This window comes from Teleopsis dalmanni, chromosome 2 (assembly GCF_002237135.1).
Source record: "Teleopsis dalmanni isolate 2A chromosome 2, ASM223713v2, whole genome shotgun sequence".
In the NCBI taxonomy this organism is placed as follows: Eukaryota; Metazoa; Arthropoda; class Insecta; order Diptera; family Diopsidae; genus Teleopsis; species Teleopsis dalmanni.
This window is the reverse complement of record NC_051847.1, coordinates 82,545,317-82,568,200: the sequence shown is the minus strand read 5'-3', so window position 1 is coordinate 82,568,200 and position 22,884 is coordinate 82,545,317. Positions and strand designations below refer to the sequence as shown.

Below are 22,884 nucleotides of genomic sequence, written 5' to 3'. Positions count from 1 at the left end.
GCTTACAGGGATATCTCGGATAATTGTAAGCAGACGACCTCGCTAAGTCAGGCGATCTTCAAAATACCTGAGCAAAAATACCTGAGCAAAGCCAAGCAATACTGTGCTGATGAACCTCATTGTTAGATATCTAGATTGAATTAATGTAATTTAGACAAGAAACGAACTAGTCAGCTGCTTCAACTAAGACGGAACCTGCTCAGCATCACGGTAACTGTGCTGACGAGACAGTACGAAATAGGAAGGCATGCTATGAGACTGGGTCTACCCTATAATGAGTTTAATCGAGATTGTGGCTCTGAGGATGAGGAGACGACCGTGGTCCGTTTCATGTGTCAGTGCCTTAGCTAGAAGAAGATTAAAAATCTTCGGATCCCCTCTTCTCTTCTATCTGACTGAGCTATCATTCTGTAATTTTAAGGACCTGGCCAAGTTTATAGAACTGTCAGGTTGGTTTTTCTTTATGGGGAAGTCGTTATCTTTTTCGGCGTAGGCTGTATACTGATTTAAATCTATGTACGTACCAATGCTATTCCTGTGGTACCACAATGGGCCATCATTTGAGTTAAAAATTCTTTTAATAGTAAAAAATTGATCGAGCAAAGAACCGTTAAACATCACTTATCCAAGTTTTTTGTCGATAAATCACAAATCCGGGTAGTTCTATAGCTACCCGGCATTATGAAGCTACCAGAAAAATGATAAAAGGTCATAAATAATAATGTATTAGCTATAATTGATGAATTAAATACAGATAATTTTTGTTTAAAAAGTGCTCCAAAAAAAAACCGTTGATAATTTTGGCTTATATCACCCAGCATAAAATTTTCAGTTTGCACAAATATGTAATCACGGTTCAAATGAGACTTTATTTTAATCACGTATAAACGGCTGTTAAGTTTCTATGTGGTAAATCTACAATTTAACGACTAAAATAAATCTTTAATTATAATTACTTAATTCTAAACTTAATCTCATAGTGTAAACATGGTATAAATATTTATTTATATTATTAAAATATATATTATGTAATATATATATATATATATATATATATATATATATATATATATATTAATCTTTGTCCCATTCTTAAACATTCTGTGTTTTCATTATAATTTCTAAGTGTACAATATTCCGTTTCTATTTTCTGTTTTTCACAAACATTTATTAAATATTCATATAAGAACAAATTTTAAAACTTATTGTTTGGTTGTTTGCTATTAAATTTATTTCAGTAAAAAAAATTTATTCATTTATATTTTTATATTATTTTAAAAACATTTTACTAATATGTATGTTATACGGTTAAACCACAATTTTTTCAAATTTCATCATAAGCATTAATTTAAAAATCTGGCAGCATCAAGGGTGTGTCTCATATAATAGTTGTATTTGTTTTTTCTCTTTCATTCTCGCATATCTGATAAGCGCTTGTAAGCGAACCAATCAGATTACGTATCGTTAGTTTTGCTCTCATTCCAAACACATTGATATGTATTCTTCCAACACATACAATATTCTAGAGTAGTGTGCGTGTGCTTTGTCTTATATTATTTATGTATTTGTTACTCATTTCTTTGGCTTTTTGTTGTTATTATGTATTTTGCACATATTTAAGCTAACAAGCCATATCGTCAAAAGCATAATAATCTGCCCCTTTTGTTTTGATAAATGGTTGAAAATGCTTAAAATTAATAATTGAATGTGTTAGCAGAATTGGCCATATACGCTTAACATTGCTTAGCACTGCTGCACACTAACGCACGTAATAATTCTTAATTACAAATGTGTATTAGCAAATTTCTATACAAAAAAAATACATAAATTGTATTTGCACTAAAATTTATGTTATTTGTTTTTTTATATTAGATAATGTGAACATTACAATTTATGTTTATTTTTTAAATTTAGTCCCATTAATTCTTAAATAACAAATTAAAAAGAATTCTTTATTTTGTTAGTTAATTAAAACTGATTTATAGTAATTTAGCATATTTTTAATTTAATTTTTTTCTTTTTTATTTAATTCGAATAAATTCAAAAAATGTGTCAAGCTAATAATTTAATTATAATTAACTATGTATAAAAGAAAAAAAATAAGAATCAAACGACTTGAATCCACTATAACCACCAATTAGAAGATTTCAGTCATCTGACCATCTGATTGTGAAAGACTTCTGGCTAAAATCGCATTCCAATAATCAGCGGAATGTCAGTATTTGAATTTCCAAATTTTTATTATTATCTTATAATTATTTTACTAGCCGTTGCTCTTTTACGCTTCCTCTTCTTTTAAGTCTTCTTTTTCTTCTTTATCCACTGCAAACCTTAACTACAATTTTGCTTTTCATTTTCAACTGCCTTTAGGACCGTATTTTTTTGGGTGCTTTAAGATATGGACAATTAATCCAATGTTTACTGTTCCATTATCTCTAATATAGCCAGTGGCGTAACTACAGGGAAGCAACTGGAAGCAGCGCTTTCGGGCTATAAATTTTTGTATTCATTGTATTTATTTTTAATAAATTCTCAAAAGTGGGACGAAACGTTTTTTGTTTGAATAACTCCATATTGCATTTTATAAAAGATACGTAAATTTTAAATTTAAAGTACATAATATGTATGTACTTCAAATAAATTATTAAAGCTTTTTATAAAATAAAAAAGTTTTTCTAAGAAAAATATGTGTCTTAATCGAGAGTTTATATGGAAGCTATATCTAGATTTAAAGCCATTTGAAAATAATTTTGTAAGTTGTCTTTTGCAAATATCAGTACTGTATACACCAAATTCCATTTGAATACCTTTATTAAAAACGGAGAAATCTCATATCCGATTGTTAAGTTTATATCACAGCTACAAGAAATAGACGTCCAATTTCAATCAAATCAAATGGTGAACAGGGTGGGCTCCCGAAAAGTATGTATGTAAAGTTTTATTCGAAGAGTTCAAAAGCTGAGAGAGTAGTTTGAACTGAAAAAGTATATATATATTGTACTGATATATACTTAATGGTATTTCCGACGCACAGTGTGACAAAATTAGGCGTGTGACTGCAAATAACTTAGGAACTAATGGGCGGATCATGCCCATTTTTTGCATAAAGTTGTGTTGCTATGTAAGTCACGTATATATGTAGTCCAATAAGTGCAAAAAGTATTTTTAACGATAATAAATCATTTAATATGAAAATTTTGTATGGGGGGTGGGTGTGGAAGTGGGCGAAAAACCATAAAAAAATTTTGGAATCTAGACAATAACGTAAGTTTTCCGGACACCAAAATTCAGCTTTCTACCTATCATAGTTTTTAAGTAATCTTGGGACCACGGTAAAATACCCATGTTTGGACAAAAATTTCGGGTAGTTCCGGTAGGCCGATTGGGCTCAAATTAGATTTAAAAGAAAGATCAACTCAAAAACTATATTTTAAGAAAATTTCATATCAATATCTCTACTGGTTCCGAAAATATCGAATTATGACCGCCTAATTTTGTGTTTTGTCACACTGTGCGACAGTTCCTTTAATGCGTTACGAAAATCTTGACAAACCTTATATACCCTTTTCACATTTTTTCGTGTAAAAAGTATAAAAAGAGGGGCCCCTTAGTATGTTGGTAGGGACCCCTTAGTTAGAATTTGCTTACAGGCCTAAAAAATGTAGTTACGCCACTGAATATAGCGCTTTCATTCTTTATTCATAAAACTTGAAATGACTGAGTCTTTTGAAGGTAAAAAAAGATTTTCTTAACAGAAAATAATATATCGTGAAGATAATTGATATGAACATGACTAAAGACTTAAGATTAGTAGATCATAATAGGTGATTGGAGAGCTGTGACATCAGAATATAGAGAAAGAAATACTTTGGTTATGGAAATACTGGTCTTTCAAGGACTACAGTGCTAAGAAAAAAGAATCTGAATTTCTCAAAAATAATAAAATATTTTTGTTTAACCCTAGCAGGTTAGACCTTGCATTATAAACATTATTAAAATTAGTTAAACTATGAGACCAAGGCTGAATTATATATTTCATCTAATTAAAAAATTTAATACTTTTAGTACCTTTGTTATAATAACGGAGCAAACTCGTTACTTGAAGTCCTGAAGTCTATGGCTTAGGAGGAGATAATTTCTGGAAAATTGAAGTTATTTGCAATGTTTCCAAAATTTGGGAAAAATTTTTCTCTAAAGAAAATTGGAAACCTATAAGTTTGCTGCCTGCAATAGATAAATTAACAGAAAAATAACATTTACAAAACTCAAAAATATAGATATGGCTAAAGATGTAATTTTCAAAGAACAGTTCGGATTTCAAGAAAATCTTTTCACTTTCTCAAACTATAGAAAAAGCTATCAGTTAAGTGAGATGTGTGGTATAAGTCATAACGTGTTAAACTAAGAGGTGTGGCATAACGAGTTGATCATCAATCCAAGAAATTGTGTTATTTCAGTTAAAATGATAAAACTTTTAGTATTTTAGCAAATACAGAGTTATTGGTTAAGGTCCTAAACCCCTTTTCATCTACAAAGAAAATTAAAGCTCGCGTCCCTTGTTTTCTTTATTGTATTATTCATATACATTAGATTTTCCTTTGGAATCGATGAACTCAATTTGGGTCTTCGATTACGATTCTTATGCATGCCGACAAAAATGCTAATTTTATTGCAAAGAATTTTCGATTTCATATTAATAAGATAAATAAATAATTAAAAAAGGCAACTTTATTAATCCTACATCTCTAAGAATCCTTGCATCCAAGAAAAATTAAAGTCAATAAGATGAAAATAGAAGATGAAGGCAATGTAAAATACTTCTCACTAACTTTTTGCAGAGGATACTCTTGGTTAGAGAATATAAGGGCCAAAAAGCTGGCTTGTAATATAACTCTGAATACTCTGATAGAGAACACAATAGCTCTCTAGGTCGCAGTGCAAAATAGCGAAGTTTGTTGAAAAATTCACCAAGTCAATCGCGCACAAAAATTAATAAACAAATATACTGTGATTTCATCTTTATTTTTAATAGAAGCAGTTTAAGGATAATTGGTTTTAATAGCATTTCAATACCTCAAGAAAATATTGCACCTTATTAGTGCTAGTACTCTGGGACTGTAAATTAAAGTATTTTAAATACTTATAATTAAGTAGTTTTAAAAAAATTTCTCAAAAACTTTCGAAAAGGATAATTCTCTAGAATGACACTGCACTTAACTTATCACTTAGTAGTCTCCCAAAAAATGAACTATTATTATTTATAGTTTATTTACTAATAAATTCATAATTTCTAAATATTTAAATTCAGTTCATTAGTACGAAAATAAATAAAAACAAATAAACCATGTACGAGTATGACTAAGGAACTACAAATGTGTCAGAATTTTGCGAGCCTATGTCACTGTCATCTCTCAATTTATACACTACTAAGTTAAAAAGAATAATCCAGTGAAATAATAATATAGTTCATGATTATTAAATTTTTTAGCACTTAGTACTCACCTTGTTTAGCTCTTAGGGATCCAATTTCCTATCAATTTCCAGTTTAACCCCATATTTGTGTTGTCTGCATCAATGCTGTTAATACACTGCAGTCGCAGGTGTTCTCATAAACGTCTTACATATAGCTCCCCTATTTATATTTTTCTGAGGGAATTGCTATTAAGAATGTATATTGCAATGTCTGTATCTTCTTATTGACTTCATAGAAAATGCCGTCAACTTTGACAAGGTTCGCTAGTAATTTATCAAGAGTAATGCTTAGTAGGATAAACTGACTTTCAATATGAGCTACTCGCAATGTTAATTAAACCTTAATTTCTATTTTTAAGCTTTTCCAATTAATAAATCATGCCACAGATGTTATCTAAATAATCGTAGCCATTTAATCACGTTTAAATTATTTTTATTGGATCCCATCTGATATTCTGTGTCATTGTCAATATAAGATTGTAATAAAGGGAGGCAATGCAGGTATTTCCGAAAGAGTTTAGCGATATGTAAAGACTTACTCCTTCTTCCTTTTCATTTTAATTTTTATTGTATTGAACATTTATATGTTGATTTTGTGTGAGATATAATTTTTTTCAATATCAAAAGCGATTACTAAATAATAAAAGCCAAAAGAACAAATAGTTTTGGTTTTAACATTTTTTATGGCAAAGCAATTGCGGGGCTTTCTAGAAAAAACAGAACTTTTTGATAGTAGGTATTTGTAATGCTGCCATCTATTAGCTACGATAAGTTTAAACATCCCTATATACCTATCTTCACATCAATAAATGGAAAACGACGTAGTATTCGAAGAAGCCATGTACATCTTGTAGGAATGCTGCTTCAGACGTTCTCGCTTCTCTTGTAGGACAAGCAATTTATTCTTCACCTTCTATATTAATACCTATCTTTGAACTATAAAAATTTTAAATCTTTGAGTTCCTTTTTTTCACTCACCTGACGCAGTGATGATTCTATAAAATTAGGGACTGAGTCAAATGTATAGACTTATCAGGTTGATTCACTTTCAATTGAAAGTGAAGTCGTACTTTTTTCTCACTCACCTGACGCAGTGATCATTTTAAAAAATAAGGGGCTGAGTCAAATGTATAGACTTATCAGGTTGATTCACTTTCAATTGAATGGGAAGTCGTACTTTTCAGCACTGTTTAGACACTGACCACTGCGATCTCCTTAGAGATTGTGGTCTACGCATGAACAACGCTATTCTGTGATATCACAACGAAACATTATTTGAGTTGAAGTGAGTTTTAGATTGCGACTCTAAATCCAACTCTAAAATAATAACTTTAAGAATTATTATCACTTAATCTATTGTCGATTGCTGTTCTTTTCATCGCCACTAATCTTAAAATTAAAATTACTTAATTTTTCTAAAAATAAAAATAAAATTAATTGTTAGCACCAATAAAAATTAATGAATTAAGCTACCAAATCGTTGAGGAAGCAGTGCCTATGTGAACGGAATCTCCCTCAACAAAGCGATTGTGTGTCTTTCAATTGAAAATTGTGTAAATTGTGGTAAAATCTATTAAAACAGACTCCATATCAATTATTCTGGTACAATGTGTCTAACCAACAATCCCACTTTGACTGCTCGAAGAGCACGCCAAATGCAAGGTTAACTCCGGCTCCGTGTTTATTTGACGCACCAGATTTAATTGTGCGCATATCGGTTTCGGGGGTGACAATTTGACAACTCATATCGACACATGGATACAGTAAATTATAGTAAAACGATTTATGTGATACCGAATTATATGGTCTGGAATATTACTGGTGCTACTAATTGTAACGCTGGCATGTAAAACATTGCAAATGCACATCAAGCGGCTGCATGGAAAGTACAGGATATGCAGGAAGCGAGTTTCCTTCGACGAGGGTGTATCACATGCTAAGTGTGGGTGAAATTGTTTTGTTTTATGATTTTGTACATAACGAAATTCCTTCAAGTATTCATTGATATCATGGCATCATTGAAAAATTGGTCGATATTGAACGCATAGCCAGCTTCGAATACAAAATCTGTTATTACAGAACTAAATTGATTGCTCTGCGGTTTTAATCGATGTGCATTTATGCGAAATCACGCACATTAATTTCAATAAACGTCGAGTTAATTGCAGGAATATCGGTTTATAGCACATAATTAATTGGAGTTGTTATTGGCAAAATGATTTGGCGAAAGTGAGTAGAAAGGTCAATTGAGGCAATTAAATTTATTTTTATTTTAACATCTGCGCTCCCGTGGAATCTATTAATTTTGTCCCAATTGAGTAAAAGAGTTTTAATGCCGATTAGTTAAATTTTTCTCATATAATAAAAATAGAACTTAATGATTAAAATAATCGCCGAAGTCAGCATTATCTTACTGTTTTATATTAGATGTGCCACTTTCGGATAAACGATTAGCTTAATCACTTTAGTTAAAGCACGTATGAAGGTGGAAAGTGTCAAAATTTCATGTTGCCATATGTTTCAATTAGTACTGAATTCGGACTGTCGATTTTTACAATTATTCTGAGACCTCATGTACAATTTCTACTTTATATGATTGCAAATATTTCTGTGTGAAAATTACTTATACCAAGAACTTAACACGTCTTCAAGAGCACAAGACTTCTTAAGAAGTAACACACTCCTTCAAGAGCATAAGACTCCTTCGATTAGCATAAGACTCCTTTAAGAATGTAAGACTTCTTCAGGAGCATAAAACGCCTTCAAGAGCATAAGACTCCTTTATGAGTATAAGACTTCTTCAACAGCATACCCACTATTACACAAATTGCAATATTGCTATGTCATGGCTATGTTAATTAGTTAAGAAAGATGGTTTCATTATAAATACTACTAGCAGTAGTTAGAATAAATAAAATAAACGTGTTGAAGAGAAACATATTAAGGATACACTGCTTTTTATTATTAAGGGGGCAATAATATGCAAGGATTAAGATGTGTTAAAAACTGTTTTTGCAAAGACGAGATTTAAATAGATGTGGCTAAGAGGAACACAGTTAGAAAAGATGTGGTTAAAATAGATGGAATAGACGTGGTGACAGGAAGTATGATTAGAATAAGCTGTGTTAGAAAATGGGTAAAATAGCTGTAGTTAAAATAAATAGAACAGACATGGTACAAAGAAATATATTTAGGATATATTGGTTTATATTAATAAATAGGGTATACCATACATCGTGACTCAAATGGTCTATGGGCCCAAAACCTATTTAAGTACAGACTTGATATGGAGAGATGTAGTTAGAATTAATACAAATGGCAAGCTGAAGATAAATATCATTAAAATAAACGTTATTAGATGTGATTAAGGTAGTCATAGTTCGGAGAGGTGTGTTGATGTGAGCCTTAATCTTCAAAGTTAATATGTACGCGGAAAAAAGCGTTCTAAAGATTAAACTTATCAAGAACAATACAGGCGTCCATTCTATTTTATGCTTTATCCGTGATAACCTATAGATTTATTACGTATTGCGATGTCGTCTGTTTCTACCTTACTCGCTAGACTAGAAAGAGCGAGTACCTCATATATGAATATATTCTACAGTTTTTGTTATAATAATTTTAATTAATAATGTCGGTCACTTTTACTCACTAAGCCAATATATCCTCTCTATTAAAATCATTTTCAAATCAAAAAGAAAAATGAATCGAAAATATAGAAAAATAAAAAAAAAAATCTAATAGAATATGAAAACTATTAATTGATTTTAAATTAAAATTTTAAATATAATATATTGATATATATATATTATATAATATATATTATATATTTGTATTTAAAATTATATTTATTTGAATAAATCCCATAGAATATATATTATTTTCATACGAGTTTATAAATAACATTCTGTTTTTATTTAGTTAGTAATTTTAAGAATAAGCTTAGAGAAAATATTTTGAAAGTATCTTTACGGATGTTTACTAAAAATTTTATCCTTCATAAAATTTATACAATTTTTTCAATACATCGATAATGAATTTTAAGGATCCCTTATCTTCCCTTATCTGTATAAAAAATTTTTTATTGAAAATTATTTTTCCACACAAAATATTTTTCCTCTTAAATCTTTTTATACCAAAATCAATGACCTTCTAAAAAATTGTATGTATTTATTCAAGTTTTGCGAATTTTTTGTCAGATTTCGCAAATTTTTGTGCAAAAATTCTTATATTTTTATCTATTTCTATATGGAAACAAAACTGATTCGTACATAATTCGGAGAACTCTACATATCGGCGAACTACGAACCCTTCAAATTACCTCTTCCCAATCCGTTAACTGAAAAATTAGCAAATTTTAACCCAACCGCACGCCTTTTCCTACATTTGCAAAAATTATCTTATTATTATTAGCAAATTTAACTGGAAATCTATGCGACTCCGTCATGAACTCCGTCATATTCAGGTAAGCCAAGCCTTCACCAATTGTGCAATATTACCGTGTCCAGTATTGTCTTTATAATCGGGTTGCATTGTCTATGATGAGCGTGTCGTAAAACCCTTCATAACTCGAAGTGAAAGTATTCGACAACCCGTTGAAGAAAGGAGTTGCTAAAAAATGAGTTGGATGAGTTAGGCGCGGTGTTGCCTAACTCCTTAACAATGGTACGACAGACAATAATGGTGACGAGTCCTGTGAATGATTTTGTGCAAAAAGTGTTAGTACCTGACATATGTATAGAAAACGAATTTGCTAAAAAAGTGATTATAACCCCAGGATTATTGACAATTTCGCGTAAATAATTTTTATGACTTGCCTTTTCTTTAATTTTTTTTTTTTGGTATTTTGGGTTAAAATCTTATTTTATATGCGAAAGAGAAGAATTCGCAATAGAAGGTTTTGAATAGAATTTTTTTTGTGTCATTTTTAAAGAACTCGTTAGTAACCTTTAGTCGCAAAAAATAGTTATTCAATGTGGTAAATGACAACGATTGACTTTTTTATGAGCACTTAATGAAGTACAGAAAAGACACCTTTTCTTCAGAGATCTTTAAGAAATACATTGAGTAAAGGAAATATTTGGCATTAAAAAATGTTTTAGAAAATTGCATGGAAACAGAAATTTTTAATTTATTTATTGAAAGCCACAAATAGGCAAAATAAAATGCAAAACTATAATAGCAAATATTATTGTGCAAATTTAATAAAAAATTAATATTCTCCATTTCAAACTGGAGAGAACCAATGGAAATAAAGTTACTTCCACCCTACTTTCATTTGTACTTGATATGGAACTTATTCGCTTTTTTAAACTAATTTTATTGCATCAAATTGTAAAACAATTGGAAATAAATGACTGAATTATTAAGTCTGAGACTTGACAGAGATGCGAAATCCAAGGCATCGGAATAGAAAATTCCGCAAAATATAGACCATACATATATGGTTTCCGAGTGACGAATGATCACTTTGTAAAAATCGTGGTAATAGTAAAATATTCGATATATTAATGGAAATGAACTTAACGGTGCCAGGGTGCACAAAATGATGGAACGAATGCTGCACATTTAGATCACCATAATTACAAACTCAATAAAGTAGATAGGAATTATATTGTTCAAACAGGACTTATCCTATAACAAATAATCTTTATTGTTATTGCAATATTTACAAAAAAAAAAATTATATATTATTTAATTATAAATCTTAACCAATCTTGTTATGTCTGTACTCCTTTTGCTATAATTGTAAAAAATATTCTAATTATGTTATACATAATTATATGTGAATATAATTTTTTTTTTAATATTATTGAATATTTTTTAAATATATAGTTGGCAGTACATTTAATTGACCAATTAGTCCCTTTACATATATAAATTAAAATTTAATGTAACACATAATAAATTAAGCATGTCTATAGTTGTTGGATAGCCTTGAGTAAGTCTCAAAAATGGACTTATTACCATTTCTGAGACTTATAATGTGCTGCGTTTGATCTCAGGGGGAGCGACGACGCAACTCTTAATAAAGATCAAGTGATATCATAATAGGCCTAAGTGGATTTATATATATAGTGAACAGTATTTTATCTACCTACCTAACTAAAATCTGTTGATTGATTTATAGAAACAGTTAAATGACTTAAAACCAAACTTATCATTGGTCAGTGAATCTAAAATAAATTACCCTAACTAACAATAACACCAATAAATTGGGCAAAAAAAGGAACACAACTTTCAAAAATTCAATTTTTTTAAATGTCGACATTTCTTGCATCTATTTGAATACTATAAAGAATTCTATAGATTTACACTACAGATGTAAATGTTAAATTAAACACATGATTATGTGATCTATCCACACTAATAGCATAGACAGGATTATACGAAGGTAGGGTGTATACTGTATATTTTTTTTTGCAATGTATTATGTGTAAATCAGATTATTAAAAGAGAAATCTATCCTCATATCCCGCCTGGGTACGCTACATGTACTAGCAGTGTTGCAAGTTACTGCCTAGAGTTATATATACAGAAACTAAATATGGTATTTCAAACAAAAAACATGACTTTAAACATAAACGTGCTGATGTCGTTACAATACAACACGTTTGCAATCTTTCCCAAGGCAGTTATCAAGAGTTGAAGATAATTGAGAAGTTCAAATGTAAAAAGTAGTACGTGGACATCAAATTAGGTCTTAAAAATGGTTTTACCGCAACCGAGTTGAATAGTGTTTAGACTAAAATGTAAAGTATTTGTTAAAAATAATTATATACTTCTTTATTATCATGGAGATCACTCTTTTATGACATTAAAACCAAACCAAAAAACATATATAAGAAGAGGAAAAATAGACAGTAATCCACTTTTTTGTAAATTTTTGTACATCATATACGACGATATGCCTTGATTTGAAAAAAGTAATCAAATCAATTAGGTTAAATACTCATCTGATGTTAATAAAGTGAAAGAATAGGTAAATTACAAGCAGTTCGACTTACTTTAATCAACTAGAAAGTCTTTTGGATTTTACGTTCCTGGCAATTTTACTGAGAGAATTGAGTAACTACCTAAAATATATAACCGCTACTGAAGAAGAGTATTGGGCTGAAATGTGAACTGGAAGTGCTATAAAATGAATTGGTGAATAGGATGTATATGCTTTATTCTAGAACTAGACAAGTGTGAGCAATGGCAAATAAATACCAATGAAAGTTGCAAAAGGTCAATATATGAACTATATGAAATAGTAAAGTAATGCTGGAAGCCTAAGGTAATATAAACATTTGTCTAGAACAATAAAATTGGTATTTAGTTTTTTTAATTCAATAACGGGTTTCTCAATAGACCGTGTTTCTGTTAATATGGAGTTGGGGAACACCGATAGGCATAGTGTAACATTCAAGCATCTTCTTTACTTATACCCTAAAAAATCCAATATGTTTATATATAAAATATCGTCGTACCAAAAAAGGTCTGAGAATTGAAACCGAACAATATACTCATGTAGCTTTATCTACAACTCTATTCAGTGTTAAGGATTGTTAAAGATTATTTGTTTAAGAATAGCGTAGCTTTGATAACATACATTTCTCTAACATATTTATATAAAAATCAAATTCTCACACAAATTTATTTTAATTATATATTAATAATTGCACATTAACAGAATTTATGTTATAAGATAAATAATCGCTCATACAGCAAATGTTTCTGCCTTTAAAATAATTTTGTTTTATTAATGTCATTACAAATAGTTTTCAAAACTCTATTTATCTTAATCTGTTGATCTTAACAATTTATTGACAAGATGTTTAAGGTTTAATTAATCTTATTCTACAGCAAAATTCTGAAAACTCTATTTTAATCCAATTAAAATATGGGGATTCGAGGATTACGGTTACACCTAATCTTTACAGTGACAATTTTTTCATTCTCGTGGTATCACGTGTGACCATATCTTTATCAATTAAATGACTAACGTTTATGTTCGAGACAGGGACTTACTGCTACCTACTTGCGCGAGACTATTAATTTTTAGTTCGAATTTAAATAGGATTTTAAGATATTATTCTAAAATATTAACCGAAGCGACTTAAAATGTTGCAAATTAATTTTAATTATTAAGGTTTGAAACTATTTCTTTGAAATGTAAACTGTTTGGGGATTATTTCTAAAATTAAAACAAATATTTGTACATTTAACTTAGATAAGACTTAACTTTTTGACTTTTAATTTGTGCTGGTACATCCCACCCCAGTCCCGATTCGCATAGAAATATTGTATACCATTTATTCTATTTACTTTGTACCTGTTTATAATTTGTTTGCTGATTTGTTCTAAAACTCAACCCTTTATTTACACCCATTCGACCTTCATATTTATTTTTTTAAAAAAAATTTGTCAACCGTCACAGATCATTAGTATATATATATTTTTAATTTTTGTCAGTCCTTAAAATGCAAATTTCTACTATTTTTATTGAATTTTCTAGTTTTATGAAAATTTATTTGTAACGGTTGACTACAGCGGTACATCCTCCACAGTAATCATCAGTGGAATTCCGCATTTATTGCAATTGATTCCTAACAGTACAACAACAAAGTGCGTGCCAGTGCAATAGATGCGCGCCAGAGGCGAATCCTTAACTTCCCAATCAAAAATAAAATTGACTTCTTGCACAGATTAGCTGAGTAATAGTTTCAAATCGTATTTGGTTATGCAGTTCACATGAACTGGAACAAAACTTATAGATTGTTTATTCCGAATAATTTGCGTACTGCTTTTTTCTTTCACAAGTCTTTCGGTGTTGTTTTAAAGGAAATGAGCATAAGTATGTCAATAAGTTAAGAACCCTGAAAGGATTAACTAAAATTGTAACAAGCATACATAAAACCTTCAAAGTAAACATAGAGTTCGGATAAAGTGCACATCGTACGACTTGTCATCCAATTGATCAGGTCAATAGGCACACGAAACCCGTCGAGCCTCATATCTCTTGTGTTTTAAGTTACGCCTTCATATTCCTTACGATCGGTAATCCTTTTAAGTTAGACAATAAAACAAAACATTTAGAAGGATTAGCAATCAGCAACGTATCTTTTGCGAATTTCTTTCCTATTTCGAAAAAAGGGGTAGACACGCACCAGTGCACTAATACAGTGATAAATATTTGCATTGTTGGCAAGGAAAGAGCAGAACGCACAGATAGGGTTGATAGAGAAACAATCGAGTGATAGGGTTGCTAATGCTTGGCTTCTTGGTCTTCATTCTTAACTTCTTTGTCAACGAAAGGATTCGGTTAAGCGAATGTGGTGAGTGAGCTGCTAAGCGAAGAAAGGACAACGTGCAATATTTTTTGGTATTGAATTGGTGAAGTGAAAAATGTCTCTATTGAAAGGCGTAATTGTCACAAAATTGTTGCAATTATGAGTTCTCAGGAATTGCGTTTTTGCAAGAAAAGGTAAATAACGCGCAATTATTTCAAGGATTATACTATGAAAAGGATTGCAAAATACACTCTAAGATATGTTTACGTGGTAGTACAGAACAGATTTTGCCCATTAAGAATGATATTAAGATCAACGTGGGTTCAATATCTCAAATAATGTAGAATAATGAGTTTGAGTGTTAAGTTTTAAGAGATAGTATATATTATTGATGTTTAATAGACATATTAATGTATATTATATATATAATATATATATATAATATATACATAATATATTTATAATATACATGTAGATTATATATGATATATATAGATAGTATAAGTATATCTATCGAAAATAATTATAAGCAATAAGTTTGATTCGTTAAAGGATTTCCGAGTATAGAGCTTGTCCTTTGTCAAGCGTTCTTATTCATGCATTATTATGAATAACTAACTACTACTGGCTATTATTATTCCGTTCAGATAATCTGTAGATTTCTTCCGAAATTTCATTTCATAATGTAAAATATATTAATTTCCTAAAGAAGAGCTTGCTCGACGTCTACTAAATTTCACAAGATTATAATCAAGTTAATTAGTGACCTAAATCAAATAAACTGCTTTAATGAAGGCAATGGGAACATACTATTGGGTTAGGTGTGCGATCAGTGATTACGATTTAAAATCTTTAACAAACTTTAAAGTATATCCATAATATCACAATGATAGTGACATTTTTAAAATAAATTAGTTTCATGTAAGTGAAAACGTCATTTTTTATAAAATATTTCTATTCATACACGATAAATGTTTATTTTTATATGTAACTCACTATGTATATACAATTTTAAAATGTATTTAATTTAACAAGATTTATATTCATTTTCCTTCATAAACTACTTATGAAGAGCTTCTCATCTTCTTATTTAACATACTTATTATGTGCATATGTTCTTATTAAGTAGTCCTAAGTTTAGGCGTATAATAATATGGTATACTTATGCATTTATTATATATATACGTAGTATATGTGTTCTGTTGTGAATATAATTGGATATAAATAAATAAATAAACAAGAATGATACTTCCGTAGCGCCACAATGACATTAGACAGTTTCACATAAAATTGACATACTTGAGGTTCTTAAACTTTGTGAACGGCCTATTTGGTGCTTATGTTCCGAAACTACTTAAAAAACAATTAGCAAGATCGCAGACAGATCGCTATGTTTCATCTGGTGGTATGACGGAATATTGCATATCTATTTGTGTATGTGACCATTCGGAAGCCGCTAAGTGACTTATGTACTTCAATAATTGTGGTTTCACTTTGATGTTTCAGTTGCAGCCGGTAAATTGTGCTAATATGTTATACTTTTAAATCCCCCGCAGGAAGACTGCAGGCACTGCATCTAAAATTAGTTAGTTATAAGTACTTCCATTAATATTAAGCATTAATTGCTCATTTTAAATGCTTCCTAGTGAATTTTATTTAGTGGTCATGTGGTTACGGTTTCTTGTAAATATGAGGAACATATCTACATATATACGATGTAAACAGCTTTGTATTGTTTTAAATGCTTGTAATAAATCTACTTCAACTTTTAAGTGTTATTTAATAATAATATATAAATTTGTCTTTGACAATTTGCTTTCATCATATTAAGAAAAATATAAGTGAACAGAATTAGGTTTAAATAGACATATTTTATTGTGTATATATATTATAATTATACTCTTAAACTTTATAAATCTATAGAAATTATATTGTATTATAGGTTTTTTTATGACTATATGAGTAGTAGTATTTATACTACTATACAATATAGAATTGTATAAACAATATAGAATTATAGAATTGTATTGATTTAATTTAATTGCAGAAAGAAATAAGTCCGAATGACTTTCTGCACTGTAACCATTATTATATTAAGTCTATTGGTTCTCAGGTTATAATAGAAATTGCATTATTTTCGTAGGCCGTTTTGTAAGTTATACAACTAGGCAACACTAAGGTGGATTGACCAGAAAAGAATGCATCGATCAACTTAGTTCTAGATTTGGTGATAAAACATTACGATTTGTGGGCATTCGTATTCAAACGTTTCATTAAACATATATCCAATATTCTAATTGAGATGCCCGTTAGAGATATTAATCTTGTGGAATGTTTAGTTACATGTAATTACAGTTTAGGAAACCATGCTACGAGTACAAGATTGAATCTCTCTTTCAATTATATCTCTCGCAAACGATAAAAGTGTTTCTCTTCTGGTTTTTTTGTTACCAACATATGTGAGGCGCCGTTTACAACAATAGGGCCTACTTTTTTGGGGATCTTATTTAACTGCAAGACCTTTCATTACATAGCATTTTAGGCTTTACCCAGAGTTTAAGGTGGTTTTAAACTTCACAGATTCTTTTTCCTCATATGGTAGCACAATGGCCCAATAGGTCTGAGTGAAACCTTTTGGATCACCGGTATAACACAACCGTACCTATTTGAATAATTGTTGACAGATCTGCCATGTATTTTTTGAAAAAGTAAACTATGTAATTAATTAGATTGAATTAGTCAGAGTTACAGCAGTTTAGGATCCTTAAATATATGTATGTTTTGCAATATTATAATTGTGTTTAAGATATAGAACAATTTTGGAATTTATTTTATAAAAATGTATTATATGCTTGAGAATTATTCTGTGGTCATAGTCTAAACTTTTCACAATTTGTTTTGGAATATTTAGCACTCCACTATATTAAATCCTTGGCCGCGTCGAGTAGCCTCCGCCAGTCAGCCCGATTAGTTGCCTTCTGACGCCAGTTGGTAGTACCGAGCGCCCCAAATCGTTGGTCACCTGGTCCTTCCACCGAAGATGCGGACGTCCTCTACCGCGTTTTCCACCTGCGGGTATCGAATCAAATACCTTTCTAGCCGGAGCACTTTCTTCCATTCGCACGACATGACCAAGCCAGCGTAGCCGTTGAATTTTTATGCGCTTAACTATTTCAATGTCCCGGTATAGCTCATACAGCTCATCGTTCCATCCATCTCGACGCGGCCAAGGACGACACACGTCTGTAATGGCCAACTAAGTAAGTAAGTAAGTACTATATTAAATCACTCTCAAGCAATATATGTAATTGACAATAAGAAAAAAATAAAAATAAAAAAAATAAGTTTAAAAGGATATGTACATATGAAAGTCAACTGATAAGATCTGAAAAGATTAGAAGCACTGTTTCCAACGGACTGTACCACATTTAATCTTAATGAAGACATAACTATATTCAACAAAACATAATTTAGTCGACGCATAGACCTGATCAAAGTTACCCAAACATTACCCACACTTGTTTTTTCAAAACTTTATATTTAGTAGGCCAGTTATTTTAATTTACGAGTTTATATGTTTATATTCAACAAACATTTTTTTTTTTTTGATTGAAGTTGTGGTTCGAATAGTAAAAATTCTAAAAAAATTAAGTTTTTAGAGATTTATACAAAATTTTTGATAAAAATCCGCGTAGAATCCTCTTAAACAAAGTAATTAGCGTATTTGGCTTATATAGAAATGGCTCTAGTAAGCTTGAATGCCGAGTTTGATCGGGATAGAGCTGAGTTCATACGCACCCCGAAGTATGGAGAGAGCTTTTGTAAGAATATTACAGCCGCTTGGAACTCAGGATTTCTATGCGATGTGCAATTGATAGCCACCGTGGACAACACAAGGTCAATATTTACAATGCAAACTTTTTAAGTCCCAGTATTTTATACAATTTCTCTCGATTTTATTTCTACAGTGTTCCGGCACACAAAATTGTGTTAGCGTCCTCTAGTGATTATTTTGTCGCTATGTTTAAAACGCCAATGAGAGAAAGTCTAGAAAATGTGGTTAATATTGGAGATATGAAGGGAGAAACTTTGAGTGCTTTGATCAATTTTTGCTACACTGGTGGTATTCTTATTTGTGAAAATAATGTCGATACCATATTGAAGGCTGCATCTCTGCTTCAATTAAATAAGGTCGTGAACATTTGTTCAGACTTTATTGGGGAACGCATGCAACCAAGCAACTGTTTGAGTATATTTTGCATTGCTGAATGTTTAAATACTTTAGATCTTATGCAAAAGGCTGAATGTTTCATTAAGCGGCACTTCTTGAAGGTATTAAACACTATGAAGATATATCAAATTATTTCATTTTAAAATTCTTTATGTTAGGTGAGTCAACATCAGGAATTTCTTGAATTGGATATCGAGCATTTACAGCATTTTGTTAAAAGTGAAGACATTACTGTGGACTCTGAGGAAGATGTTTTTAATATTTTAATAAATTGGCTTACTTTTAAAAAAGACGAACGAGAAGAACATAAATCAGACTTATTGTCCTTCTTACGTCTGTCACAGTTAAAGCCCAGCTTTATATTAGAAAAAATCGAGCCAATATGTGTAACTCTAGAGTCTAAACAAATGGTATTGGAGGCACTTAAATGGCATCATTTACCAAAAATACGTCCATCATTGTCTTGTACACCACCACGTATAACACTGCTACGTTCAGTAGTTATAATAGGTTCTACTGAGGTACGTTGATTTACTTAAGGAATATACTCTTCATTTATATAATACCTCTTATATTCCACCTCTTTTAGTCCTATTTATCAATTATAAGTTATTGCCCCACTGCGGGTGAGTGGACTTTGTGGCAGCCTCAAATTTGTTTCAGAAGCTATTATGCATATACCGTTCTTAAAGACAAGCTTATAATTTTGGGAGGCTATAAACGAAAATCACCAAATGATTCTAATGTTTATCAAACAAAATCTGTACAATTTTTGAATATGGAAACAATGACCGTTGGAAACTTGCCGCCTATGTATGAAACTCGATTTGGTTTGGGTGCAGCTGTTGTGGGAAGCTGCTTATACGCCATTGGTGGCAAAAATGAAAATGAATATTTTAATTCTGTGGAATGGTATGTTTTACTTAGATAAAATGATTTGGATTTCAATTAAGATATTTATATTTATTTTCATATATAAATGATTCATATGATTCATAACGGAAAAGGGAATAAAGTTCCTGGAGTGATCGGGTCTATGCCGCAAAGATTTATGTCTTTTCAGATAACCAAATGGCGTGTAATCCACGTAATTAGGTTAGCTTATGTTCACATCAAAAGTAAACATTAATGGTTTAATTCCGTTTGGAAGCAATTAATCTTGAGACAACCTCGCATATCATAATTACCTATATACATTTTAAATCATTTATAAGCGAAGCATTTACATATATTATTTTATTACAATTATTATTACTATATTTATTCGAATTTCTCACAATCAGTTGGCCGATATTCATGCTTTCCTGATCTTAGACCAAGGAAATACGCTCTGTGAGAGTATAATCTGTATTTTATACCCTTATCCTAACACCTCTCTAACTAGTTTGCAGTTTTTACTAGAACTGCTATTTGCATTTCTGTGACAAGAAATTTTTCGAAATTGAGATCTACTATTGATTTTATTATTGGTATAGTTCCGGCTAAAAAAATTATTATTAGAACAACTTTTCCTGTTTTAAGTTTTTGGTATTTTTAAAGATATCCTGCCAATTGCTAGATTATATTTATTATTATAATTATTATTATTATTATTATAAATATTATTTTTATTATAATTATTATTGTTATAATTATTATTATTATTACAATGGCAATTTTACCACGAAAGGTGTTGCAACTAATATAGATAGAAATACAAATGCCGTTTTGATACCATAAAAGTATTGGTCTTACCTTCTTAGCACCCTCTAATAAACCATCTGGTTTTGAATAGGAGTCCTCATCGTCTTGCCTGCTCGACTATACTAACGATTACTGGCTTCTAATCGCAGAAATCTCTTAAGAAATTAACTGGTTTTCTTAAAAGAAGCGGAGAGTAACATCACAGGTGTTTAATCGTTTTTTCAATGTTCTTATTTTGATATCTTCTAGATAAGTTTCTTCTAAGGACATCTGAAGCAAACCTATTAAAACAATAACTTTTAAAGTCGAATGTTCTTCAAGCAGTTTAACCACAAAAGGGTTTAAAATATTGTAAAGAGTCTTCCACAATGCATTTTTCATGACCCCCGTTTTATATCGTTGTTTATATCAGACAAAGTGAGAAATAACTAAAATTTAGTGGAAGTTATGAAAGCCATTTAGTTATCTAAATGCTACCAAGCCGTAGACCTGAACATTATTGGTACCTATTTTAAGTTAATATATTTTATATTAGGCGGAAAATAGGAAAGAAAAAAGAGGAATACAAAATAAAATGTGTTTTCTCATAAATTTAATAAATATAAATTTTTTATTATTGCAGTTTTAATCCAAATTCCGGTAGCTGGGATTTTGTTGCTCCAATGTATAATAAAAGAAGTTTTTTTGCTAGTGCCGTCATCAATGACAAAATCTATGTACTTGGCGGCTATGACAGTTTCAAGAATATCGTTTATTCCACCGAATGTTATGATTCTATATTCAATAAATGGTCTGTATGTGCACGAATGAATATGTCCTGCTCTAATATAAGTGTACGAAAAAATTCATATTAATTATATATAAATATTAATAAATTAATAAATTTTTCTTGCATTTACAGGTGACCGTTGCTAAGGGTTCATTATACGCAATTGGTAGCTGCATTGGTTTTAAAACGCATATGGAACGTTACAATCCTGAAACAGATAGGTGGACAACGGTATGTTCATAATAATATTTTTGAATATATATTGTATGACATCACTGTAATATAAATTAAATTTTATAAATGTTTCATATATTTTTACTTTTATATGTTTTTTCTCAATTATATTTTACCCTGAACGCATGTTCATAGGTAGTCTTGTAGACAACAAGTCATTTATTTTATTATATTCACATTAATTTAGTCAGGTTATTGTACGTGGATAGGATAAGCCATCATTTTTTAGAAAGTAGTAGGGCTAAGTATATCTAACCCTACTATCTTATAACCAAGATATGATTATGAGGGCTTGATAGTGACAAAGCTCCAGAACCTTGGGTAATCTGTGTTTATATTACAGATACTTATATTACATATATTACATTACAAATTAATAAGTGTAATTTTGTATACTTTTATGTGTTAAATAAACGACCTAAGCCCGGTAATAATCAATGAACTTAATGTTAATTAGTTGTATTAACAATTAATAACCCATAAATTATAAAATAATAATACCTGTGGAATCATTAAATAAAACTAACAAAATTAATTTTTTTAATTAAGTCATTAATTGAAAATTTAATTTTTAGATGTTTTCTCTAGTGGACGGACCGTTTTTCGTTGGTCTTACTTCTGTAAATATTGATCTTTGGGCAGTTACAAGTCCCAGTGCTACAGAAATGAATGCTTTAAGTAAATATGATAATGACGACAACAACTGGACTGAAGTAAAGAAGCTACCAATGGAAATGTCATCTGTTCTTGTTGTCTCTATTCCCAATATGCATCTCGTTAAGTTAGCTTATGAAGAAGAGGAAAATTTTTAATACTCAAGTAGTATTAAACTTTAGATCAAAATTATTAGTTATTTCAGTCCAACAAAAGGCGACAATATAAAATTCAACGTAAAATCTTATTCCTTCCAGTTTTCGAAGTATGAAGTACTGAGTTAATTTCGAGTGATTTATGTAAACATAATGAAATATATGTTCATTAAACATTTTATTATATATACAATATATTTTATTACTATTTTTTCGATTATTGCATTCCAGTGCGTTGAGGATCTTGTCAGTACAGTTTAGTTTAGTTTGGTTTGGTTTAGTTCGGTTCATCTCATAAAGCCTCCAGTGAATTCCTAGTAAAACTAATAACAATAGTTTAACAAAATTTGGTATAACAATTATTTTTCGCGGTTACCAGCAAACAGAATAAAGCAAAACGGTTTTTAACGG

At 30.2% G+C, this 22,884-nt stretch overlaps 1 protein-coding gene across 1 annotated transcript; it reads left to right on the top strand.

Moving 5' to 3' along the window:
* Nucleotides 1-18,363: 18,363 nt before the first annotated feature.
* Nucleotides 18,364-22,562, top strand: LOC119683617 (kelch-like protein 5). The gene is made up of 7 exons (XM_038097402.1): nucleotides 18,364-18,644; nucleotides 18,716-19,079; nucleotides 19,137-19,499; nucleotides 19,568-19,890; nucleotides 21,284-21,494; nucleotides 21,563-21,661; nucleotides 22,240-22,562. The coding sequence occupies exons 1-7, from the start codon at nucleotides 18,487-18,489 to the stop codon at nucleotides 22,474-22,476; spliced, it is 1,755 nt and encodes a 584-aa protein (XP_037953330.1). The 5' UTR covers nucleotides 18,364-18,486; the 3' UTR covers nucleotides 22,477-22,562.
* Nucleotides 22,563-22,884: the final 322 nt, after the last annotated feature.